At 43.3% G+C, this 26,766-nt stretch overlaps 1 protein-coding gene across 4 annotated transcripts in view; it reads left to right on the forward strand.

The window, feature by feature from the left end:
* The window catches only part of Rnaseh2b (ribonuclease H2 subunit B), a 57,930-nt gene that overhangs the window by 11,282 nt on the left and 19,882 nt on the right, over window positions 1-26,766 (forward strand). For 3 of the 4 annotated variants that reach the window (XM_016002772.3, XM_006984287.4, XM_016002770.3), the window contains exons 2-9: window positions 7,023-7,094; window positions 9,081-9,188; window positions 11,414-11,490; window positions 14,680-14,794; window positions 22,109-22,173; window positions 22,971-23,076; window positions 24,296-24,377; window positions 26,233-26,275. In XM_016002772.3, coding sequence (XP_015858258.1) covers window positions 7,023-7,094; window positions 9,081-9,188; window positions 11,414-11,490; window positions 14,680-14,794; window positions 22,109-22,173; window positions 22,971-23,076; window positions 24,296-24,377; window positions 26,233-26,275 — 668 coding nt within the window. The remainder of the gene's footprint in view (window positions 1-7,022; window positions 7,095-9,080; window positions 9,189-11,413; window positions 11,491-14,679; window positions 14,795-22,108; window positions 22,174-22,970; window positions 23,077-24,295; window positions 24,378-26,232; window positions 26,276-26,766) is intronic. The other variant, XM_006984288.4, reaches the window with a different exon arrangement.

A 26,766-nucleotide genomic window follows, 5' to 3' on the forward strand; every position in this document is an offset into this window, starting at 1 on the left:
AGGACTTGGTCCCACTGCCTAGTTGCCTCCCAAACTGATCAAGCCAATCAACTGTCTCACCTATTCAGAGGGCCTGATCCAGCTGGGGGCCCCTCAGCCTTTGGTTCATAGTTCATGTGTTTCCATTCATTTGGCTATTTTTTTTCAATAATTGAGTAAAACCAAAATTTATTATAAGCCACAGTCGTCCTAGGGACCTCCATGTTATATATATAGCCTCTATGGTTCTATGGGTTGTGGTCTGATTGTTCTTTATTTTATATCTAGAATCCACTTATGAGTGAGTACATACCATGACCGTCTTTCTGGGTTTGGGTTACCTCACTCAGGATGATTTTTTTCTAGTTCCATCCATTTGCCTGCAAATTTCATGCTTTCATTGTTTTTCTCTGCTGAGTAGTACTCCATTGTGTATATATACCACATTTTTTTCATCCATTCTTCCGTTGATGGGCATCTAGGTTGTTTCCAGGTTCTGGCTATTACAAATAGTGCTGCTATGAACATAGCTGAGCATGTATCTTTATGGTATGAATCAGCATTCCTTGGGTATATGCCCAAGAGTGGGATGGCTGGGTCTTGAGGTAGTTCAATTCCTAATTTTCTGAGAAACCGCCATGCTGATTTCCACAGTGGTTGTACAAGTTTACATTCCCACCAACAGTGGAGGAGTGTTCCCTTTGCTCCACATCCTCTCCAACATTGGCTGTCATTGGTGTTTTTGATCATAGCCATTCTGACAGGTGTAAGGTGGTATCTCAGAGTCGTTTTGATTTGCATTTCTCTGATGATTAAGGATGTTGAGCATTTCTTTAAATGTCTTTCAGCCATTTGTAGTTCTTGTTTTGTGAATTCTCTGTTTAGCTCTTTAGCCCATTTTTTAATTGGACTGTTCAGTATTTTCAGACATCACTTTTATAAGGGACCAAACAAGAGGATCTCTCAGCTTCCCTCAAACAAGGCCTAACCAGCACTGTAAATCAATCCGACCTAACAGATAGGTAGGTCATAAACAAACATATAAAATGATCGAAAATACACCAAATACATTGCACCAAAACAATGAAGTGAATGTGGAAGACAGTTACAGAAGGGAATTTGGGTGATTCACAAATACGTGGAAATTAAATGCCACGGTCCAGATAACCAATGAGTCACAGAGAAAAAATATGAGGGAAACTAGGACATACTTCTGAGAGGCAAGACGATCAAACATGGAGACTTAGGAAACGCCTGTGAGAGTGCCGGGACAGTAAGACTCAGAGCTACGGAGCTGCACACGAAGAGATGAAGAACTAGAAAGGAAGCCGGGCGGTGGTGGCGCACGCTTTTAATCCCAGCACTCGGGAGGCAGAGCCAGGCGGATCTCTGTGAGTTCGAGGCCAGCCTGGGCTACCAAGTGAGTTCCAGGAAAGGCGCAAAGCTACACAGAGAAACCCTGTCTCGAAAAACAAAACAAAAAGAACTAGAAAGGCCTGGGGAGCTGTGCCCGCCCCTCCCATCACCTGGGCCCCCGCCCCAGAGCAGAGCAAGAAGTAAACAGGAGCACCGAAGCGGGAAACACTTAGTCAGACCCCAGGAGGATCCACAGAGCCAGAGGTGGCTCCTTTTGAAAAAACAGTCAGTACATCTTTAGCCAGACTGACCCAAGGGGAAAAGGAGACTAAATTCCTAAAGTCAGTCATGAAAGAGGGAACATGGCTGCCTGCCGACCTTATAGAAGTGGAAAGGGAATGATGTAGGTATTATGGATGAAAGGGACATATTACTGGATAGAAAAATTACCAAATCAGCTCAAAAAAGATCTTCGTAGACACAGTAAAGAGGTTCAATTCGTAGACTTTTCACAGAAAAGGCCCAGCTTCCATTACTTAACTGGAGGGTTCTATTAGACACTGAAAAACGAGATTGCTCCTGCAAAGACTTTTCAACGAATGGGAAAAGAAGAAGGCATCCGTCACAACTCAGGCTGTGGGGTTAGTGTTACCCTGAAAAGCAGACAAAGGCTTTGCAGAAGCCAGCTTATAGTTTATGCACATAAATGCAAAAATCCTTAACAACTAGCAAATAAATCCAGGAGACTTAAACAAACAAACAAAAAAGGATTATGTATGAGCAAGTGGGATTTATTCTGAAACAAGACTTGAGTCAGACTGTGACATATGCTCTGCTGATGAGTAAAAGCCGAACAGAATCAGCCGCAGGAGGAGTGTCAAGAAAGTCTAACACTCTTTCCTGAGCAACATCCTCAGCAGTTTAAGAACAGGGAACTGTTTCCATCTGATAAAAAGCCCACAGGCAACACGGTGGCAACAAATTTCATGTGGCATTTCTGTCTGTGTGGTGGAATGAAAGTATTTTGAGGAAATTGGGGTAAATAATGGATATCATTAAAACTGATTGTGCCTATGCTTAAGGTGGCTTCTAGGAAAGCTTAAGTGGTGTATGGGACTGGAATTTATGTGATGTTCCTCATTTCCTTGGGATAATGCAGCTCTGTGGTGATGGAATCCCACCTGCTACCTTGGCCTTGTTATCTGCACTTTTGGAATGAGATCCCAGAAAAGTCTTTGATGAGACCAAAACACAGGTACTGTTTTTCTGGCAGTTTCATATTGGAACATTTTAATCCATTTTGAGTTGGTTTCTTGTTGATTCAGTGCAGCAGCAAATGTTTTTGTGAAGAAATAGGATTTCTCACACTTACAGGACATCTTCATTCTGTCTGCCGCTGTCTGTTTCAGAGAATATTGGCGTTTTCAGCGTGGCACACTGATTATTTACTTGGTCGTGCTGTGTAACTGCAGACATCCTTACAGCGTAGCGTTTTAGGCTGCCGAGAACCTCCCCACTGACTGCCCTTTGTAGAAAAGATAAAAACACTGCTTCTTTTGGAGAGTTTCTAGAAACGTCTTTTTGACTTTGCATTTCAAATTCTTAGTTATTTGGGGCTCTGGAGGAATGGAGAAGCTAGAAGACAAACAAGACAGTTTTCTCATGATAAAAGGAAGTGGTCAAAATAATTCAAGACCATGTTGAAGGTCTGCCATTGTCTTAAGGTATGAGGAAGCTGGGTGAGGAAGGCTGTCAGCTGTCCTGTGTCTTGAGACACAGGGAGATGACTAGTACTTGCTAGGCAAGAAACACGGGCATGGGGGACAGCTTACTTTGGTATTTTAGAAATTTCCAACCGGATCAATCTTCACTAATTTACACTTCAGTCTCCATGTGTCATTCCAGAAAGAGCCTTGATGGGGTTCTGACAGTTGAACCTGCACGTTCTATTTATGTAACGTTCTTCAAGTAGACTCGTGGAGCTGGGGGACAGGTTAGGCGCTATCAGGGTGAGGTGTCCAGAAACCTGTCTGTGTGTGCTTTGTGTGTTCTGCAGCTTGTTTGGTGAGGAAGCTTTTAGGGGTGTCATGCCTTCTTATAAAGTTATAAAGTGGCCTTTTAAAGTTCTTTGGTAAAGTCTGTTAGCATCTGCTTCTCTTTACTTCCACTCTGCTTGTGTCTTTATGTCTGTGTGTGGTTCTTGTGGGCAGCAATGTATTTCCCTCTTGCTTTTCAGTTCGGTCTGAGTTGCTGCTTATCATGGGGTGCTCAGACCCTTGACATGTGGATGTGATCATTGATGTAGCTGGGGTTGAATCTGCTGTCCTGATGTTTCCTGTTTATCCTGGGTGTTCTTTGTGTCTATTTTGCCCTCTTCTTTTTGGTTAAGTGAGTATTTTTCATGATTCAGTTTCATCTCATTTATTGTCTTATGAGTGACAGGTTTTTTTGGTTTCACAATTTTAGTGACTGCCATAGGGTTTCTTGTACATGTATTTAATTGACCAAATCTACCTCCAAGTGCTATTTATCACATCACATATGGCACAAGAACCTCACAAGATAGTGTCCTTACACTGTGTTCTGTACTTAAGTCATACATTTTCCGTGTACATATGATATGAACACTACCCTGAATTATTTTAACTTAAGCAGCCAATGATCCTTAAAGAGGTTAAAACAATACGAGCAACTTCCCTTCTTCAGCCATACGTTCTCCAGTTCGGATTTCTGCATCTAGCCTCATGATCCTTCGCCAGAAGGCTCTCTCCCTAAGCATTCCTTGTGATGCACGTGTGTTACCTATGATTTCTGTCAGCTGTGTATGCCTGACGTTTTATTTCCCACCCTTCCTTTCCAAAGGTAGTTTCTCTGTGGTTGTGGTGCTTTACTTTATGGATGTTTCTGGGTTGTCCTTGGACTTGCGTTGTTTTCACACCTGAGCTGTCTTCCACAGCCTTGCTTCTCTGTACATACTGAGACCACTCCCACCCCAGGTTACTTTAAGATTGTTCTTTTTATGGTTAGTTTTGAACTCTTGGTTATGTTGTTTGTTTGTTTTTCTTCTTTGTGTACTTTGGGATCACTGAGCTTCCTGGATGTGTAAGTTTATAGCTCTCCTCAGACTGGAAACATTTCACATGTGCTTTTTAAGATATATTTGTCTTCTCCTGGCTCCTCTTCTGAAAGCTTCTGTCACACACACACACACACACACACACACACACACACACACACACACACACACACGCACACTAGGAGGTTTGAAACTGTCCCGTAGATCAGATTTCTTTATTTAAAATGTCTATGCTTTTAGAGCGTTTTCTGTTACCGAAAGAATCTTCAAGTTCGTTTATATTTTGCCATTAGCTCTGTCTTTTTTTTTCTTCTCTAGCATTTTAGTTTAGATCATTAAAAAAGTCTTCTGTCCTTTTAGTGTTGTATGCACGAGGTTTGCTTCTGTGCCTTTCCCTTTAGTTTGAATGTTCCGTGTACAATACCAATCTCTCTTGCAACAGTTGACCTTTTCCCCACCTCACAATTTACCTTTTGGGGTGATAAATATTTCTATATTCTTAAGTATTTTTGGACTTCAAAAATATGTTACTTGGCAAGAAGAGTCTGATCCTTTTGCCATTGTTTTTTTGTTTGTTTGTTTTTTGTTTTGTTTTGTTTTTTGAGACAGGGTTTTTACCGTTGCTTTTTAATTAGTGTGATGAGATCTTAGCAGTCTGTCAGTCAGGAGTAATTGTTGCCTCTTTCAGAGGCAGGTCCTGTTGAGTGTTCCACCTAATGCCCTGGGGTCATAAACAATGGGAAAAACGAGTGTGAGTTGTGTTCTCTGAACACATGGAGAGGCCCCGCTGCACACACCTGGGATCGGTTTCTTAGCAGCCTTCTTCACTGTGGTCTCCATCACTCTAGTCTTTGGAGCTCTCCACTCGATCACATCAGTCCTAACTCAGCCAGGCTTTGCCTCGCTCCTCTGCACCAGGCCCTGGAAACCTTCTCAAGGAAATAAGCCAGGGCAATGAGCCTGCTGTTCCGCATGGCTGGTGTTCGGAGTCTTTAGAACAGCAGCAGCCTCATACTTTGCATGGTGATTGATGTTGTTGAATTACCATTACTCTATCTTAATAGAAAGTAGAAATCGTAAAATGAGATTTTCTTGCTTATGGAGTCTGTATTACCATTAGAACAAGCAAAAGTTGTGTTCTTGTTATGGAGAGCTGATTTCTCACCCTGTTTGCAGTATCTGTGTGCATATGGAACTGAGGCGGAGTGGGCAGAGCAAGGAGAGTAAGCTCAGTTCTTCATTAAGACCTTTATGATGCTCTTGTGTAGAAGGGCTGTACCCCTTGACCAGCTTTCTGGGGTGCTCTTGTGTAGATGGGCTGTACCCCTTGACCAGCTTCCTGGGGTGCTCTTGTGCAGATGGGCTGGCCCTTGATCACCTTCCTGGGGTGCTCTTGTGTAGATGAGCTGTGCCCTTGACCAGCTTCCTGGGGTGCTCTTGTGTAGACAGGCTGTGCCCTTGACCAGCTTCCTGGGGTGCTCTTGTGTAGACAGGCTGTGCCCTTTGACTGCCTAGAGCCCCTGGTTCCTTTGGTGTCTGTGAGTTTTGACTGTACTGCCTAGTCTATTGAAGGTGTCGTCTTGTCTGCATGTTTCAATCTACGTAATTCAGACTTGGGCACTCCGATGCTGTGGAAGAAACACTGCAGAAACTTGCTTTCTACAGATTAAAGTAAACCCATTATAATGAAGTCTTGAAGTGCTGACACTAAGACAGACACAGATTAGTGGATCAAAGTAGAATGTCTACATACAGACCACAAGTGTATTTAAATATTTAGTGTAAAGATTTTTGTGGTGGGCTCACTCCGTGGGCTTTGATACAGATGTCCAACCCATTAAAAAAAATTTAAGTTGGATTTCTTTCCAATATTTTATTCCCAGGGTATATTCTGAATTAGCTAAATATAAAGTATCGACAGAAAATATAGGAGTGCACATACTTTTGAGAAAGAAGGCTTTGTAAAGTATGACATAAAAGTTACAAGCATAATGAAAAATAAAATTACACAAAGATATCTTTAATATGACAAAAAAGATAATTAGAAACAAATAGAGCTAAAATACAGTGACTGTCTTTATTGTATAAAGGCCACTCATAAAATAGTTTTTTTTTTTTTTTTAAAGATGAAGCCCCCACTGAGAAAATGAGGAAGGAATATGATTAATGGTGTCAGGAATGAAAAATAGGGCTCTAGTAAATGTTTATTTTAAAAATGGCCTTCCTCATAATGGCTATGCTTTATTTTGTATTTCTGTTTGATTATATAAGTGCCTTTGACTACTTAGTTTAAGTTTTTTAAAAAATATACTCTCATCAACGTTTTCTAAAAGGAGATTGAGATTAGAGGGAAGACCGTTGGCCAAGGTGAGGATGCTTACAACATCGGACTCTAGAGCCTGCCCTCATCACTTCTTCCCTAGAGCTGAAGTAAACCGGCCTCAGATTCCACTGTAGCTCCCCTGGAAAACAGCTGTTTTCCGAGAATCGCACAGCTAATCAATGATAAACATTTTAGAAAGAAAAATTGCCAAAGTAGAAAAATGAGAGAAAGTGAAGGCACAGTAGAGAGGCTGTCTTTAAATTTCTCGGATTCACTATTTCTTTTCAGAATATTTAAAAGATGCCTCAAAGAAGATGAAGACTGGCCTCCTGTTTGTAAAACTGGTCAACCCGCGCTCAGGTGGGTCTTGCTCTCCCGGTCCTCTCATCCTGCAATGTTTCCAGCATTGTGCTGAGTGTGTGGAGCGCTCGCTTGCCTAGGTGTCATTTTGAATCAACTTAAAAGTTCACAGCATCCTGTGGTGGAAAATGAAGCCGATTAATTTTCCAAGATAAATCACACTAAATGCTGCAAAGAAGATCTTTTTTTTTTTTTTTTTTTTTTTTTTTACTTTTTATCCACAGAATGTTGAATCATTAGAAATGTTGGCATGTTTGAGTTCTCTCTGGAAATGGATTGATTTTTCTTTGGCTTTCTTATGCCAACTTTCCTTAGCGTTCTTACACAACACTAGCCTGCATTTATATTCATTTTGTGTTGTACAGTGAAATAAACAACCCGAGTGAAAATGCAGGAGGCCGTCTTTGACATGTCGTGATTTTGTTTGGTTTCTTTTTTTAGCTGATCCTTTCTTTCACACTGACCAAAAAGGCTACCTCCCCCATCCACCCCCCACCCTGTTAGACAGTGGTTTTTCTTTTATTAAGATCATTGTATATTGGAGAGCTTTATGTTTTATTGAGAGATAGGTTTATTTTAATTTTATATTCAGCACATTTTGTTTTGTTTTTGAATTTTGGGTAAAAGTATTAAAATACACTCAGCCATGAGGTGACAGCAGATTCTATTGACTTGTAAGGATCTGTAAACACATGATGCCTGTATGTCAGGGCTCTCCTGGTGACGGTGTCACCGCAGAGTGAGTGAGGGAGAGCACACGGGTCGTGTTTTGTTGAAGAGATGTGTAACTCCCACAATGAGAGGGTGAAAGAGAACAACAACAAACACCCGCCCTTCCTCCCTAGTGTCTTCCCTCCAAGTGCTATTGAATATTCCTGTGGAGCCACACCGGAACAGCCAGAGCTGAGATGAGGAATTCAGAAGCCTTAGGCGGCAGTCCCGGTCTGAAGCACTTAGCAAGAGAAAGCGTCTTCCTCTGCAACTCCGGTTTTCCTATAGATGTGCACAGACAAGGCGTGTGTGCTTTATTTTCACTGTTGGCGAAGGGAAGAGGAGGGATGCTCTAAGCCCTCCCGGTGTCCTAGGTAGTGCTCTAGGAAATGTGCGGGGGTTTCCTTTTGTTCGGCTCTCATACACACCCTCTGAGGTGGGTTCAGTACACAGCCCTGTATACAGATTAGCAAGTAGAGCCGTAGTAAGGGTTATGTAACTCCTCCAGTATCCCACTCAGCATGTGGTTCCAGTGATTTCAGAGACTGCTCTGTGGTTAGAAAAGGATTTGATGAGTTGAGCGGTAAAACATCCAATATGCATCCCTTCTATCCCTGTTTCTCCCACCACAAGACTCATGGCGCTGAGAACTGACTCTGGAGCTGAGTTAGAGGTAACACCTCGGGTATGCACAGGCTTCACCCCTCTGTCCCCACACATCTGATTTGCTGAGGATTGAACCCTAGACCTGGCACGTGCTAGGCAAGTGCTTTACCGGTGACAGAGCTGAGCCTCTATCCGTCCTGCCCCCTCCCCGCCCACTTTAAAAGAATAAAACAGAAAATTCTATCCATTTGACTAAGGCTTGAAGAGTGTCCTTCCCTTTCTCAGTACAGAGGCCGGTGGCGTCTGAGGGTTGGTCCTTGTCTTGGTTCCTGTGTATAGGGAGCTACGTGCTGGCGTAGGGACAGACCCAGGCACTAGCTCACCCATCTGTTGGAACCATTAGGATTTGGTAGTTAGGAGGCAGTGTAACAGTCAAGGTAAATGGCTTGTGCCTTTCCCTTTCCTGGTTTACGTTTAGTGAGGATTATGGAGCTGGAAAGTGAATGCTACACCTAATACCCATAAGCCTTCCTTGGAGTTCGAGAGTGTGGAGCATGACTCCAGATGTGTAGGCTCCTCTTAGGAGCATTCCTTGGAACTCTGGACAGACTTCTGATGTACATATGTGCTTGAGGAAAGTGATGAATACTAAGCACATCTGTGTTACAGGGGAAGGAAGCTTTTACTTATTCGATATGTGTCTGCAGCAGCTGTTTGAAGTCAAAGTATTCAAGGAAAAGCACCGTTCTTGGTTTATAAATCAATCAGTTCAATCAGGTAAGTGATGTGTGTGTGTGTGTGTGTGTGTGTGTGTGTGTGTGTGTGTGTGTGTGTGTAATTTTTTTCCTACCAGTAACTAAACATACTCCACAGCTCCTGTGGGTGTGTAGGTTCATCCTCCTGGCTTGGAGTGTAGAAGTAAGAAGCTATTCTGTGTATCAGAAAGGGTTTGGATCAAGTGAAGCTAAGTCATATTGTCACATGTTAAACTGACAATTCTGCTTTATTTCTCAAAATGCCAACACATCCTCTGGCAGGAGTTAAGATGGTCTGAGTGCCTTGGAGTGCAGGTTGAGTTGATTGGAAACATTTCCTTTAGAGGAATTTTGAACATTTTATTTCCAAAGCTGATACAGTTTCCAGAACATGCTAGAATGTAACAGCTTTTTTCAGAAGTGGTTTCTCGTGTAACTTACTGTGCCCTCTTTTAGCCTGCTTTCCTGTCACTGTCATAGAATAAAGACACGTACCTGGATTGTCCACCTCTTAGAAGAGAAGATGTGCTGTGCCTCACAGTTGGGGGGTGTTAGTCCACAGTCCCTTGGGCTGGTTGGTCTTGAGGTAGCACATCATGGTGGCACCATCTGGCCAGAACACTCACTTCCTGGCCAACAACCAAAGAGAGAGAGAGCAAGAGGAAAAGACTCCATGGTCCCACCCCCTCCAGGGGAGCTGATGCCCTCTGGAGCCTTTATGGGCACCTGCATCCAAGTATGCGCACACACACAAATAAAAATACTTTTTTTTTTTTTTTTTTTTTTAAATAAAGTGTAGTTTGTGTGGGGAGGTGGAAAGCACACGATCCCCTACCTACCATTGCTGTAGCTGTGCCCAATCCTTAGGCAGCACACCAGAGCTCCAGCTTCTGCTGTGGCACGCTCTCAGCTGGTATTGGTATTGGCTTGATAGCTGCAGACGTCAGGTGGAGACTGGGAAGTGGAGGGAAGCAATGATTGAGATTGTTCTTTTTTTTTTTTTTTTGGTTTTTCGAGACAGGGTTTCTCTGTGTAGCTTTGTGCCTTTCCTGGAACTCACTTGGTAGCCCAGGCTGGCCTCGAACTCACAGAGATCCTCCTGGCTCTGCCTCCCGAGTGCTGGGATTAAAGGCGTGTGCCACCACCGCCCGGCCGAGATTGTTCTTTTAAAGAACAGTTTACTTTGAAATGTACTCGTTAAAAGATAGAGTAGTCGTGACTACCATGACTACCAGGAGATTATTATTCAGTCCAGGAACTTGTTTCTCATTCCTGCAGATAATAAATACACCCTGTAAGATGAGCTCAGAGCTTCTGATGGGTTGTTTGCTGAACTTCCACTTTTCAGAGTAGTCAAATGGTATCGTAAAGTTGCCTCCTTAATTACTTGCTTACTACAAAAATGGACACAATGCAGGCTAAGGTTTCTTACATGTGCAGATAGGTTGCTCTGTTAGATATTAAAAATAAGCTCATGTCTGTCCTGAAACCAAAAGTAAGAGGTTGGGCAGAGGCAGGTGAAGCGCTTATAGTTTCCTTAATGAGCGCCCCTTTCCTGGTTCCAGGGTGTGGGAAGGAGGGCTTTGAGACTGAGAGGAAAGAGGCAGACCTCTGTCTGGGGGGCAGATTTCACTCAGCTGGAGTAGGACTGCCGCACTGTGTCTTCTCAGCAGGGCATCATCTGGGGTGGTGGACAACACAGGAAGCCTTCCTCATCATTTGCATCCCCCAGAGCATGCTGGGCTTTCCCAGAGCTCCACCCTCATCCACAGGAGGTAGTGGGTCTGTAGTTTTACAGGCTGGCTGACACGGCTTCCTGAGCTCTCTAGCTCACGGTTCTCCATATCCCCCGTGCCTCTGTGCTCTCCATGAAGCCTATAGAAAATGATTCCATAGTTGAAATGAAAAGTCACAGGTGGTTTCCAGCGTTTTAGCTCTCTTCTTTGGGGATTTGAAGCTGTGTGGGGTGTGTGCCTTTTAAGAGTCTAGACTGAAGAAGGCTAACTAAAGGCAGTCAGGCTTGAGGAATCTAACTCCAGGAAATGGGAGCATTTAAACCAAGGTGTTTGTTGATTCCTGCGTTTGCCTGATGGAAAGCACAAGCTGTCGCACAAGCTGCCCGATGGGCAGGTGTCATAGGCGTGTGCAAGAATGAATGTGGGGTTTCACATGCAGCTCTCCCTGAGAGATGGAATAACCAAGCGGTCCTCATGAGGCACACACCTCTCTGTTCCTTTTCATCTGCAGGGGGGCTTCTCCACTTTGCAACACCCGTGGACCCTCTGTTTCTGCTCCTTCACTACCTCATAAAGGCTGGCAAAGAGGTGAGCTTCCCACTTGGGGCGACTGCAGGGAGGGGCGGGAGATACCCCTTCTCCTTTTCACAGTGCGCTTCAGTCATTAAATATGTGCCCCATGAGTACCAGTGTGGGTCAGAGCACCCTGAGAAGCAGCACCTTAATGGTGATCAGGTTTGCTACTAGGGCACTGTGACCTCAGTGGCCTAGCTTGCCACTCTTTGTACCTGAGTGGTAGCCACGCATAGCAATGAAAACTTCTTACCACTAAGTGCTTAGATGTGACTGTTAAGAATTTGGCCAGGAGATTTACCTTCTTAGGTGAGTGTCTGAGAAATAGAGAAACTGGAGTGTGCCTAGTAAACACTGGTGGGGAGGCTAGGTCTGCATGGGACTCTGAGCATCCAGAGCAAGAGCACTAATTTCTCCCAGCACTCCACCTCTGGGGCTTTCCGTGATGATGTCTGGGCCTCAGTTACAACAGCAGTAACTGGATAATCGCACTCCCCCCCCACACACACAGAGCGGTGAGGACGGCATTCAGGATGGAGGGTCAAGTAGAAGCCTTTGCTTTTACTACTTGAACAACGATATCATCTTTTTGTTTGTCTCATTGGCTTTCTGCTTTTGTTGTTGTTTGTTTTAAATAGATTTCTTTTATGTATGTGTATGAGTGACTGCACAGGTGTACAGTGTGTGTGCCTGGCACTCACGGAGGCCAGAAGAGAGCATCACCGCTCTGGGAACTGGAGCTACAGGCAACTGTGAGATGCCACATAGGGGGCCCCTCTGCAAGATCAGCAAATGTTCTGGACCTCTGAGCCTTCTCTCTAGCCCCACTGAGCAAGGATATATTTGTTTGTTTGTTTTTTGTTTTTTGTTTTTTCCAAGACAGGGTTTCTCTGTGTAGCTTTGGAGCCTGTCCTGGAACTCACTCTATAGACCAGGCTGGCCTCAAACTCACAGAGATCCTCCTGCCTCTGCCTCCCAAGTGCTGGGATTAAAGGCGTGCCTGCCCCGCGAGCAAGGATATCTTAAGTGAAATTGGCAATTTAGAAACTGCAAGAATACTGTGTATCCGGGGGTGCTTTGGTGTCTCTGCCTTAACTCTGGCGAAGGACCCCAGTTTTGTCCAATACCATTTCAGTTACCAGTGCCATGTCAACCTGATGCAAATACAGGTAGCCTCTTAGAATTATTGTGAATATAGATTCGAGCTTGGGAACATTTTAAAGGGGAATTAGGAACACTCAGGGGTCCACCCATCAGCTTGAAAATCCTTGAGCTCACTTTTTTAATGAGTTGCTTGAACTGCTTAAACCTATCTATATCTCTTGGACTCTTAAATTTGCATCTAGAGTAAAGCGTGTGGTTTATTTTATGTGGTCTTTAAATCAAATTCTCAAAACTTTATTTTGTAGGTTGATTAATTTTAAGTTGTAAATACTGAAAATCATAAAACTCACCCAAAGCTTTTCTTCCTACTTTCTCTTGGTACACCTTCTTCTCTCCTTTTACAGTGTGTTATTGGCGCTCTGCCCCTCAGCTGACTCACTTTGCTCTTATCTGAAAGCTGCCATGAGAGCCATATTTTGGGGTACACGGCTGTTGAGACTCAGGCCTCTAAACGATAGAGATGGTTCTGGTTATTGCCAGGAAGCTGTAGGAGGATTCGGGGATGAAGTTGAAAACTTTAGTTGGTTCACAAGTGTGGTGTTTCCTAGGGTAAATTAACAGGGAGAAAGGCACTTGGCACTCACAGCTTCAGGGCACGGCACTGCCTCCCCATCTCCTGTTAAGAGCAAGACCCGGGTTTAGTGCTCCTCAGCCTGGCCTTCCGGGGGCCTCTAAGGCCTTGTGTGGTAAATTCAAGGTGACAGATGCAGAGGGAAGCAGAATGATGCTCACAGAGCCACTGCACTTTTTCTTCTTAAGTCCTGGAAGTGTAAACACATGGGTGTCTAGTATTTCTTCCCTACATTTTAGATGGGGTCGTATATAACTTAGTTATTAAAATATTGTCTCCATTTTCGAATTTGACCTGTTTTTGTTAAATCACAACCTTTAACACCAACTCTTATTAACCATATTTAAAACAGATTTTTTTTTATTTTACTTCTTTATGTACATGTGACAAAGGAAATAAGAACAATAGCCAACTTCTGTCATGACTGTGGTACCATACATGTCAGTACTACTTAAAGCAACTAAGTGTAAAACTCCTGGTTGATCGTGGAAGGCAAGCCTTTAAAGTAGAAACCTAAAGACTGTATAACACTGGGGAGCCTTGGTTAGATGGCCGGCGGAACATTTCAGACATTTTTTTGCCTTCTTTTAGACTAATGGAAAAATGTAACAAGTTATCATGTGTACTGTGAAAGAAACAAGAGGATTCACCTTGAAAGCCAGAGAAAATCGATCAGTCACACGTCTGTCTTTAGAAATTTGGTCTCAGGAACAGAGAAACAGAGGTGGGACCTGGACAGACAGTGCATCCTTCCTAAGCCTAGCTCCCAAATCAGGAGAATGTCTTCATCAGTTACGCTTTCTCCCTGCCATTAGGAGAGTTAGGAGAAAGTCCATCTGAGAACGTCTGCATGGCTCACCCCTGACAGCTGTGTCAACTTGTCTGTCTGGACGTGTCTTAACCTGCCTGCCTCTCTGTACTTACATCATGGCTGCCTTTTCTTTATTCCCATCTAATTTGGAAGGCTCAGCTGATGGCTCCCGGAGGGATGGATTCACTTTGAGAATTTTTCTTTTTCGAGTGGGGCCTTTTTGATTTGTTTTGTTTTTTTCTTCAGCCCTGGACTGGGTCTGGTCTGTCTGGGCTTGTTCTAGGCCTGTGTGACAATGGGGACTTCTGCCTTGTGACCTCAGCTGGCTCTTTTTCATATGGAATAACTGGACCATCTTCAGACAGTCTCCATGATCTTTTCAGTCCTGTCTCTGTGTTTTCCTGGGATTTTCTGTTTCACACAGTGACTGTATCCTTGAGGGAGCCAGCTTGATGTTTGGAAGGCCCTCTTCATCTAGAGGAGCTCAGGGATGGCCCTTGAACCTATCCCAGTTTAGAGGCCCCTCAGTGGGATGAGGAGCTCAGATGCTAATGTAAAAATTTCCTGTAAAATGGTCCATTTTTTTCCCTCTTCTTTTTGTGTAAAATCTTATTGACTGGACTGTTTGCCACCTGACTGACTCAGATGTTCCTTTCAGGGAAAGTATCAGCCCTTGGATCAAGTTGTAGTGGATGACATGTTTCCAGATTGCATCTTGTTGCTAAAATTTCCTGAGCTTGAGAAGTCACTTCGGCATGTGACAGAGGAGAAAGGTATGGTGCACAAGCCTTCGGAATCAGGCTGTGGTCGTGTGGATCTGTGAGGTTCTCAACAGAGAGATCTGAGGGATGGAACATATTCTGGAGAAGCTAAGGTGCTACAGTCATCGAAATGGGAGAGCAAGAGAGCCTGAGCTGGGAGATGGGGGCAGAGGGAAGCAGCTATTTTGATGTAGACCATCCGAATCTGGTGATGCAGTGGTGCTCACATGAAGGAGAGTCAAGCATGACTCTGGGCTTGAGCCTCAGCCTAGCCCAGAAGACATCCCTGATGGCATCCAGAAGATGGAATGTGGACCAGAGGAGCAGACTGAGGGGTGAAGAGTGTAGTTATAGGTACTAGTCACAGGTGTTTTGAAAGGAGGAAATGAGCGATGTGCATGTTGGTGCATGTAGTGATGAGCTTCGTAAAGACATTTTCTTTCAAGTGTATCATGGACTTTGAGACTTCATAGAATACACTGAATAAGAGTGGAAAGAGCAGACACCCTTATCTCATTCCCAGTTTTAGAGGAAATACTTTGAGGTTTCCTCATTTAGTATAATGTTGGCTGTGTCTGTCATGGGTAGCCTTTGCTGTGCTGAAATACATTCCTTCTCTAGAGTTTTCTTTACGTTTTCTTCATCAAAAGATCTTGGACTTGTCAAAGGCCCTTTCTTCATCTATTGAGAGAATCATGTGATTTCTATTCTTGAGTCTATTTAAATGTTGTTATTAAACTTACTGATTTGCATATGTTTAACAAAGCTTGCATGGAATGACGTTAACTTGGTCATGATGAATGATCTCTTTAATATGCTGTTGAATTTAGTGTTTTGTTGAGAATTGTTAGACCCATGCTCATTACTAGTTGGAGTTTTCTTTTTGTTGTATCCCTATCAGTTTGGGTATCAGGGTAATGACTTCATGAAACAAGTTTAGTAGTGTTCCTTCTCTCAATCGTATGCAATAATTTGAAGAACACTGAGGCTGCTTCTTTAACACTGCATGAGAATTCAGCAGCTAATCCTCAGGGTCTGCGTTTCAGTTGGGAGACATTTTATTACTGTTTCGATTTCTTGCTTATAAATAAGTTTCTTATCTGTAGATCTGTTGTTTGTATTCTCTTGGTTTAATTTTTATAAGTCATATATATCTAAACATTTATTCATCTCTTTAGGATTTTTCCAATTTTTCCAATATAGGTTTTCAAAGTGATGATCTTTTGAATTTCATTGGTACATGTTGTCATGTCTCTTTTTAACCTCTCATTTTATTACTTTGGGTCTTTCTCTTTCTTTTAGCTAGTTTGGGCTTGTCTATCTTCCTTTCAGGTCAATTTTTATTTCCTTGGTCCTTTATATTGTTCTTTTCGTTGTATTTAACTAATGTCTGCCCTGGTTTTTATTCTTTCTTTCTGTCTAATGATTTGACGTTTGGTTTGTTCTTTTAAAAAACATGAGGTACATCATTAAGTTATTTATTTGAGATCTGAATGGTATTTGTTTGTTTGTTTTATAATGTAGGCATTTTTAGTTATAAACTTCCCTCTAACTGCTTTTATTGGATCCCACAGTTTCTGCTACATCACGTTTTCATTTTCATTTGTGAATATGTTTTGACAAGTTAGAAACACTGTGTAAACTTTGTATCAGTATCTAAAAAATCATCCAAGTAATTTCAGAGTTAAGGAAAAAGAAAGTATGAGCACCAGAACATGCTGGTAAATTATGGTGGTTTAGGGTCACTGATGGTCTGACACCTGTGACAGTTCTGAAGCCAAGGACATGGTGACTCCCAAGAAGCATAAGTTTACAGTGTGGGTGGGTGGGGGGAGCACTAACTATTACATTCGAGAGGTCTACTAGTTCCTACTAGTTCCTATCTGGCCACATTTGGGAACCCATTTTGGGTCTGAGAGGTATATGACACCAAGATTGTAAGTCTTCTCATTAAAGGTCCCCCTGATGCTGTGTTTGGGATGGACAGTCATCTTTTCATGCTGACGTAGATGAAGTTACCCATAACCATTTTTGAATGCTAAAGTGATAAAAAATAATTACAAGTCAATTTAAGTTTTTCCAATTTATGAGTTGAAAATGCAATTAACTTTTATCCAGAATTCTGCCATTAGTGCTGTATTAAAATAATCATCTGGAACCAAAACTCAGAAGCAGGATTAGTAATCCTTTGCTCCCTTAAAGTCTGTCTGAGAGCAGCACACCCCCACCCACACTGCCCCGTTTGGTCCAGCTGTTGTGTCTTCAGGTGCCTCTGTCGCTGTTCCCCTTACTTTTCAACATTACCTAGCACATAGACTAGTACACATAAACTTAAGTTCCAAGAACCCTCAGTCTCAAATGTTTTTCATTTGTGTTTAAATTATAGCAAAGCAGAGCAAAGTGATTCAGTTTCCACATCATCCAGAAAGAGACTATCTGGTGCCCTAAGGGTGTAGATGTAACCAACCGTCTTATTAAATAAGAAACACAGAACCAATGTAAAAGAGAAAGCCAAGAGATCAGAGCTCAGAGCTAAAATCTCACCCTTCCTCCTGCGGTGGTTCCAGCTTCCCGAAAGAGAACTATTTCCTGTGTGTAAGTCGTTTCATAGTCATTCTGCCTTCTCATTGGTTGTAAACCCAAACACATGACTGCCTCGTCACTGTCTGTATGTACAGCCCCCCAGGTCTTAAAGGCATATGTCTCCAATGCTGGCTGTATCCCTGAACACACAGAGATCTATGGGGTTAAAGGTGTGCGCCACCACCGCCACACTCTGTCTATGGCTCTAATAGCTCTGACTCCCGGGCAACTTTATTTATTAACATACAATCAAAATCACATTTCAGTACAATTAGAATACCACCACATAAGGGTTTGCAGTTTTCTTTCTAACCAACCTTCCTGTAATGAACAGTAGTCTGTAAATTTGACAGAAAGTTGAAAACCAAAACCTTTGAAACTGGAGAGGGAAAAGATGCCTGAAGACCTTGCATGACTCTTTCTTCCAAAAGAAAACCCTCCAACAGAATACACCAGAGTGGGTCCACACCGCTGGTCTCACTCCTACAAGGGTGTGCACAGACACAGTGCACTGTCCATGGGGCATGGTTCCCATAAAGATCTGTAGGAAATGTCCAGTTCTGCATTTACACCTGGCTGTGAGAGCCTGACAAATGTAAACACATGACATCACTTTATATACTGTGTATATACTTTATAAATCTTTACAGTAATTCTTGTCACTGTTATATCCTGAGGCTCAAAGAGCTTAACTAATGTGACCAGCATTACAAAGAGTGTAGAGACAGGATTTGAATGCATCTGATAATGGTTCTTGCCTTCCTTCCTACAGCCATGTAATACTCCATGATACTCTACTAGAATCTTTAGGTGTTGTGTTCCCTCTCAATAATCGCCTTTTATGTAGAAAAAAAAAAAAAAAGAGTTAGAGGAGGTAGCCAGAGAGAGTGAGGATGGCTTCAGGAGCAGACACTTCTGACCTACAGAGAGCTCCCGAGGGTTTTTAGGCATTGTATAGCTTCAGTGATTGTGTTCAATAGTGGCTGCTTATTCAAGTTTGAATTCCTCTATTCTAAATTAGTGTTTGGTTCTATTTTCTGGTCTATATCTATTCAGATTCCCCCATCTCATGAGTATCAGCCCTAGATGCAGGTTCCAGTGTCTGCGGTGCTATAGATCAGGTTGAGTCCAGTGGGTACATAAGAACCTTGTGTGCTGCTTTCTCCCTGATGGAAAATCACAGCCGCAGTCCCTTTTCAAGTAGCCTGTGCCCTAACTGCATTGCCAAGGGGGAAATGCTCTGATCTAGTTACTGACTCAGGGTCTCAGCATGTTCTTGGGCAAAGAGGATCACAGTTAGTGGAGAAGACACAGGAACGGACTAATAGCAGGTCATGAACTTGGCCTTGACTGAGACACTTCATAGTACAAGCCAGAGCTCCTGTATACTGGGCATATAACTAACAGGCAGGTATGGGAAACTGACTAGTGCAGTTGCCAAGATTCTAAGTGAGGAGGAGGGGAAAGGGTTCTGCAGGCTTCTTGATCATGGGAAACCTTGAGAAAGTAGAAATGAAAATGTGCCCTAGGCAATTTGTTCAGCAAGTCTTTGGGGGGGGGGGATTCAGGTTTGCACACTAATTACCCAATTACCTAACATGTTATTTAATTATAAAAACTACTTTTTTCATCTTTATTTTGTAAACTCAATCTCTCCAGATGCTTGAGGCCAGTTTTAGATGCACCAAATGCATGAAGGGAACAAACCCTTATACCATATGCACGTATTGTCTAGCTCACTGATTCACAAGTATTAACTTTAGGATGTACATGCATGAGGTGTTTTGTTGTTGTTTTTTTTTTAGGGTTTTCTTTTTTGAGATTTTCATATGCATGTACTATGTTTACATCATCTCCACCCCAACCTCTCCACTTCCAACTCCTTCTGTGTCCCCCACTCCTTCTCAAGTTCATGATCTGTGAGGGACCAGCCCCCACCTTTTTCAGTGTTCCTATGAAGAGGACAGAGGAAAGGGATAAGGAACTTGTAGATAAAATAATAGGCCTGCCAATGAGAGGAAAGACAGAAACACAAGATAGTTTTGGGAGGACCTTGGTCAATACCCAATGGCCCAGAACTTTATTCAAAGGGGCTTTTTATAACAATGCCAAGGGGTGAGTCAAAAGACCTCTCCCTGTTAGGTATACCCAAATGTAGACCTTTCCAAACACCTGGTACCCAGGCCCATGGTCCAATCATCCTCTTCTGCAGTCCTGCTGGGTAAAGCAAGCTCAGATCTCACTAGGAAACTTCTGTGGGCTACCACAATGACCTCTTCTTCTTTTAATTATTATGGATATGTGTGTGTGTGTGTGTGTGTGTACATATATATGTATATGTACACATGTGTATACATAAACGACTATAACCTGTTGAGGCATTTGGTGGTGCTCATATGTATATGTGTTGAGGACTAATGACTTGAGATTGGATAGCCCATCAGGGGACTTGTACATAGAGTGGATTGATTCTCTCTCTTCGAACAGCTGTTCATTGCCTGCAGCTCTTTATCTTTATGGGACCTTATGTGATTTCCCCCAATCTGTGCTGGAATGTCAACTAGTGGTGTCACTGTTCAGGTCATGTTTAGGCAGCCATACTAAGATTTCCTGGGTGCAGTTCCCTATCACAGATAGAAGATATTTTGCACAGATGTCCTGGTCCTCTGACTGTTACAGTCCTCCCACCCCTCTTCCAGGATGGTCCCTTCAGTATAGGAGTTATATTGTAGCTGTATCAATTGAGAATGGCAACCCTGGGGTTCTCCCATTGTGCTGTATGCCTATATTTAAGACCTCTTTCCTCCTTCAATAAACAGCATTTGGCATTAAATAAATTAAAAAATAAAATAAAATAAAGAAATGCTGGCGCAGGGAGACCTTACTCTGGGATCCACAGCTGGGGCTGGAATGCTACTGTTCTGTTTACTAGTACTTTGGGCAGTTTACTTAATGTCACTCTGATGGGGGGGTCCCTTTAGGATTGCTAAAATCACTGGGCAGTGAAGAGCTTATTAAAGCTCCTGCTGTTAGTGTTCATAAATGCCTTTGTCATTTTTGTTGTTAGTTTTTTGGTGGTGGTGGTGTGTGTGTGTGTGTGTGTGTGTGTGTGTGTGTGTGTGTGTGACTGTATATATGTGATTGTGTCTGTGTGATTGTGTGTGTGTGTCAGACAGTGTATTATAATTTGGGTGTATTACCTCCTCTTATGCTCACAACCGTCCCTTAGGTTATCCCCTCTTTTATGTTGGAGGGAGCAGGTTCCGAGAGTGAGGTCACATCCCAAGGTGAGCTGGGTGTATGTAACTCCGACAGGCAGCTCAGTCTGACTCCACCCAAGATGGGCAGGAGAGCCTAGCTCAAGGGGCTCAGGAAGTGGGGTTCTTGTAGGAAATTTGGAGATTGGGGCAAAAGAAGTGAGCAGAAGAGGTGAATCTTTCAGGAATGACTTGAGCACTGAGGGTTTTTTTTTTAAAGTCTCAGGTAGTGAGTGAGTTTCTAACAAGTTGCTGAATTGTGCCTTCGTTGAGTGGCTGAGTGCTCATAGTGTCTGACTTGTGTGCAGGGTGAGAAGTGGCCTCCGGGGGAGTGCAGTCCAGTCTAACACCTTGTACTGCAGTGGACCGTGTGCCCAGGCCGTCCTGGCCCTAGAAGAGCAGGAGTTCTTAGACACGTGACAGAATGTCCTTCTGTAGGGCAACCACTCCCCCCTGTCCTGCTGCATCTGGCCCTGCATGTCATCAGCCACATGCTACCCAGGGGAGGAGATACCTGGAGACTGAGACTCGGGGGTCATTTAATGGACTTCCATAAACTACCCTAGAAAAGCACTTTCCATTTCCCAAAGCCCAGAGGGAGGGGAACTCCTTCTCTGTGGCTCCCGTGGAGTCTACCTGGCCAGAGGCTTTCCAGTGCTCATGACCATGACTCCTGCAGGGCTGCAGAGAAGGCCAGGTGGGAGGGAGAAGAAAGCCTGATAGTGAAGGCGTTACACAGGAGGTCCTGGTGTCATTACAGTGTGGAAAGCCAGATGCATCATGAAGAGATTAGCTAGCTAGCCTTTACAAGAGGCGCACTCTATCCCTGTCAGGGAGCACACTGAGGTCACCAGGAATCGAAGTCCTCCTGAACGAGCAAGGGTGACACTGGTAATACATCAAGGGACAGATCGATCTGGTCCTCCAGGCTTCACCAGTCCCGGCAGGGCAAGTGTTGAGTAGATGCTAAGATGTTTTCCCCTGAGTGTATACAGAGAATTTCCCAGCTGCCTGCTTCACTGTGATGCCCACTCCAAACCTGGAGATTTCCCATTTTATTGAAGAAGGACCTGTTTTATTGAAAACATTGGAGTGAGTGAGTTGTTCAGAAAAAACAAGATTGCTTAGCATGTTAGTTGATAGAGTTTTACAAAAAATGTTTTCTTCTGAGTTTTTGTATGAGTAAAAGAATTCCTAAATGTCTGCTCATTTAGTGGTGGTTGACGTCTGAGGCACCCAAACTCTGCTTGGGATATTTATTCATTCATTCATTCATTCATTCTTTTATTTATTTTTTTATTTTTTTATTTTTTTACTGTCTCAAGCATATTCTCAGGTTTCTATCATGAGATTTTTGAATAATACAAACTACTATGAAGTGGCTTGAAGTCACTCTTTGTGTATGTAGTTTGTGTTATAAGTTCGTGGCTTTTGTTAGTTTAATTCATTATACTGAGGTTCTTACTTTTCTCTTAATTCAATGCAGAAGTCAACAGCAAGAAGTACTACAAGTACAGCACAGAGAAGACGCTGAAGTGGCTGGTGAAAAAGGTGTGTGAAAAAGGCCTTGAGACTAGACAGTAGGACCAGATGCATGGCCATCCTGAACATCCAGGAAAGTGCCTGTAGAGATCCCAGGTTAAACAGAACCTAGTTTTCTTTTGCTTGCATGGTCCTGTGCCTGAATGCCAGGAGCTCTCGTGGTTGGATGTTGTTCACATAACCGGGAGGGGCAGATTAACTCGAGAGTCTTTTCTCTCCATTCTCACAGCACCTCCCACCATGTCGTGGGGGTCTCCGGAAGCCCCCCAGTTGAGATCTGTCAGTACTGTGGCTCCACTTCTCTTTAACTGTGCAGCCAGCTCATTTTCTGACAGCTGGGGTCTCAGTCATTGTTCTGTTGCTGTGAAGAGACGTGGCCAAGGCAACTCTTCTAAAAGAATTTATTCAACTGGGGTCTCGCTTACAGTTTCAGAGGTTTAGTTCATTATCATCCTGGCGGGGAGCATGGCACTGGAGCAGTAGCTGAGAGATACACCCTGATCCATAGGTAGAGAAACAGGGACTGGGCCTGGCCTGGGCTTTTGAAACCTCACTTCCTCTATCAAGGCCACACCTACCCCAACAAGGCCAGGCCTCCAAATCCTTTCAAAGAGTCCCACTCCTGGGTGACTAAGTGTTCAAATATATGATCCTGTGGGGGTCATTCTTATTCAGGCCACCACAGCTAGCAAAGATAGTTCTAGGTGCTTAAATATTTCCTGGATATCAGGAGGGCCAAAAGGCATCTGCAAAGTCATAGCATTACAAAGTTAAGTTCAAAGTATATCCTTGCATTTACCTCCTAGGTCAACCAAACTGTGGCAGCGTTGAAAGCCAATAATGTCACTGTGGGAGCCCGGGTACAGTCATCTGCATATTTCTCTGGTGATCAGTTTTCCAGGGACAAGGAAGGTAAGCAAAGGGTTGCCACAGAATTAACCTCTTGTCTGCTGTCTGAGGGCTTCAAACTGGAGAAGCTTCCTGTTCTCCTGTGTGGGCAGGTGTTCCCCTGAGCTCAGACACTGATGGTTTCCAGCCTTAAGGGTGCCGGTCATTAATTGTGGCTTGAATCATTTGTCTGGTGAATAGTATTTTACACTCATGGTGACAGTGACTCTGAAGACTCTTGCTACCCTTTAGGGAGCGTTTGTAATATGACAGGTGTACCAGAGATGTCATAAGAGGCAAGGCTGTGCCAAATTCCTGGCTAGCAAATAGTGAAGCCAGGGGAATGCTGACGGAGGCCCTCAGCTAGACTACATGCCCTTCAGCCTTAGTCCTGACCATCATCCTCCCCCAGGGCCCCTGGGGGAGGTTGCTCTTTACAGTCCCAGTATCTCACATCTCCTGAGAAAGCTCTTGGTGTTCTGTCGGTGGAAATCAGTTCACTTTGCAAAAGAAATTGTTTTGGTTTGCATTTCCATCTTTTCTCCCTTCCCTTCCTACCTTCCATCCATTCTGAGAACTGAACCTCCAGTCTCGAGCACACCAGGCAGACTCTGCCACTACTCCTCAGCACGACGTAGTGTGGTTGGTGCTGAACACCATTACCGTGTGTGTGTGTGTGTGTGTGTGTGTGTGTGTGTGTGTGTGTGTGTGTGTGTGTGTGTGCGCGCGCAAGATGTTTGCGTTCTTACAAAGCACATACCTAGGGGAGACAAATCATGTAAATGATTTTACTTATTTTTTTTTTCATTTCTTTGAAGTGAGCATACTCATCCCTGTTCAGTAATTAGCTTTCTTCTTTTCTGAAGCAGGCTTGCAAAAAAAGTAGCCATATAAAAGAGATGCAAATAGTTCTTGCTGTTACAGCTAGGTTGTGGTTTTATTTGTGTTTGAGGCTTCAACTAAGAAAGCTGGCCTGAGTCTTTATTTGTAAAGGGTATTTAGGGCCATTCCATATGCAGTCACACCTGTGGCAGCATCCCCTATTACATCTCATCCACTGTATTTCTCTTGTCTGATGGGTGGGTCTTAGTGTCCTTGTTTTACCAATGCAGAAACTGAAACTAGAGTTTAAGTGAATTTCCAAAGCCACCTAGAGCAATAATTTGAATTGGATCAGTTTGATTCAAACCACTACAGTTATTAGTAATAATTTTTTGTTCATTCCCTGTTCTGTTTCTTTCAGAAGATTATGTTCGCTATGCCCATGGTCTGATCTCTGATTACATCCCTAAAGAATTAAGTGATGACCTATCAAAGTCCTTGAAGTAAGTGTTGTTCATCTCCAGGCTGATTCACAAGCTCCTTCGTGCTCCCTTCTGACAGGGGGTCCTCGATGGCATGGAATGTCAGGTTGTTAGGAAATGTTGTTATCCTTGGGCTGCGTCACACACTGTGACCAGGAAAGGACTTTTAATAGACATTAAGTAGAATGATTTGATTTTGTAGAAACTGCTTGTAGGTACTTAAGTTCGGGGTTAAAATTATAGCTTTGTGAAGTTTTAGAGGATAACGTGTGTTAAATTTTTATCCCTATGGCAGTTAATCTGGTCCTTTGTGGTCATTTTAGGAGAGAGATGGGAAGTAAAAGCAGATGGTAATAGTTTTAAGAAGTATGTGTAGCTGGGCGGTGGTGGCGCACGCCTTTAATCCCAGCACTCGGGAGGCAGAGCCAGGCGGATCTCTGTGAGTTCGAGGCCAGCCTGGGCCACCAAGTGAGTTCCAGGCAAGGCGCAAAGCTACACAGAGAAACCCTGTCTCGAAAAACCAAAAAAAAAGAAGAAGAAGAAGGAGGAGGAGGAGGAGGAGGAGGAGGAGGAGGAGGAGAAGAAGAAGAAGAAGAAGAAGAAGAAGAAGAAGAAGAATGTGTGACAGTTCTATAGGATGCCTCCTTCCTGTTAAAATCTCCACCCAGTACCTGCAGCCCAGTGCTGAGTGCTCAGATCACTGCAGACTGTCCTGAAGGGCAGCAAGATGCTTGGTCTTCAAGACGGCCTTCCTGTATAAAGACCTTTAATGTATTTTAAAAACTTTCCTTTTCTTGTTAATTTTCAAGATATTAGTAGTTGGTATTTAAGTTTCATGTGTGTGATGATTTAATAGCTTTTCCTGATCCTGATTAAACCCTTTTTCTTCTTTATTGTGAAATAAGTGATAATATAGTTGTTCCTTACAGCAAATTCCATAGGTCCTACTGTCCTAGTCTGCCTTCTGTTGCTGAGATAGAACACTAACCAAAAACAGCCTGGGGAAGGAAGGGATTATTTTGACCTACAAGTTGCAGTCCATCTTCAAGGGAAATCTGGGCAGGAACCTGAGGCGTGGTAATAAGAGACGTGGCTCATTAGCTTGCTTTCTTATACAGCCTGGGCCCACCCCTCTGGGGATGGTGCTGCCCAAAACAGGCAGGGCCCTCCTCCCTCATCAGTCAAGACAGTACCTCAGAGACAGACCCACAGGCCATTCTTCAGTTGAGGTTCCCTCTTCCTGGGTGATTCTAGGTTGTGTCAAGTTGACAAAATCTACCTAGCACACCTACTTCAAAAAATTGAAGTAGAAGCTGGCTCCTTTACTAGTTAGGGGTGTAGAAAGCTTGCTTTTACTAAGAGTCTCTCTGCTTGATGTTTCTTTGGATTCCCATGCTGCTTGTATTGATAAAGGCCTTACTTGTGCTGACTTTTTCTTTACATTAAAATTTGGGTTAAATATTTTGGGTGGAAGATAATGCAAACCAAACTACTCTTTGATAGAGGAACGATAACATTCATGTGACTTTCCCCAAAAGTTGCAGTACTTTTCACTTTTAAATGAATGCTAGCATTGTCATTTATGAAGAAATAACAAAAAAAATACTCCTCTACCAAAAGGCAATGACAGAGGTGAACGTGAAGCAAGTCACTTCCACAAAATGGGTTCTAGCTGTGTCTTTTTGCCTAGACATCACTAGTGTAAGGACATAAGAGGCGAGATGTCATTCATTCAGTGAAACTGTCTTCTTCACTGAGGTGAGCTGGACAGTAGGTGAAGGTCAGGTCTCTCCAGATAAGACTCACTACAGCTTCTCTGTTGTCTATGAGACGTGAGACATACCCTAACAATGATTCTTATTTTTAACTTCCTTAGGCTTCCAGAACCTCCAGCTTCATCTCCAAACCCTCCATCGAAGGTAAGAAACTGTGATCAAGGTGTCCTTGGGGACTTAGAAAACTACTGTACCTGTTAACCATCACTTCAGCCTTTCTATTCTATTTTAAAGAGTTAAAAAAATCTATCTTGCATGACATGGTACAACTTGAACTCTGATTGTATGACTGTTTTCGTTTGTCGATTTTTCCTGGATGGTGTAAAGCAAGTTTATTTTAGCAAAGACTCTTCTGTTAGCATATATGGTCAGGGCTAGAGAGCTGGCTCAGCAGCTTCGAGAGCTTGCTCCTTCTGCAGAGAACCAGAGTTGGTTCCAGCACCCATGATAGGTGGTCTACAACCACCTATATAACTCCAGCTCCAGGGCACCAGGGGGCTTGATGCCTTCTTTGTCCTCAGGGGGCACCTGCACACACCTTTTCATACGCACATACACATAAATAAAAATAAATCTTTATAGAAATATAATTAAATTTTGTTTTCCCCTTGAGATAGGGTCTCACTATGTGGCTC

This window comes from Peromyscus maniculatus, chromosome 9 (genome assembly GCF_049852395.1).
Source record: "Peromyscus maniculatus bairdii isolate BWxNUB_F1_BW_parent chromosome 9, HU_Pman_BW_mat_3.1, whole genome shotgun sequence".
NCBI lineage: Eukaryota > Metazoa > Chordata > Mammalia > Rodentia > Cricetidae > Peromyscus > Peromyscus maniculatus.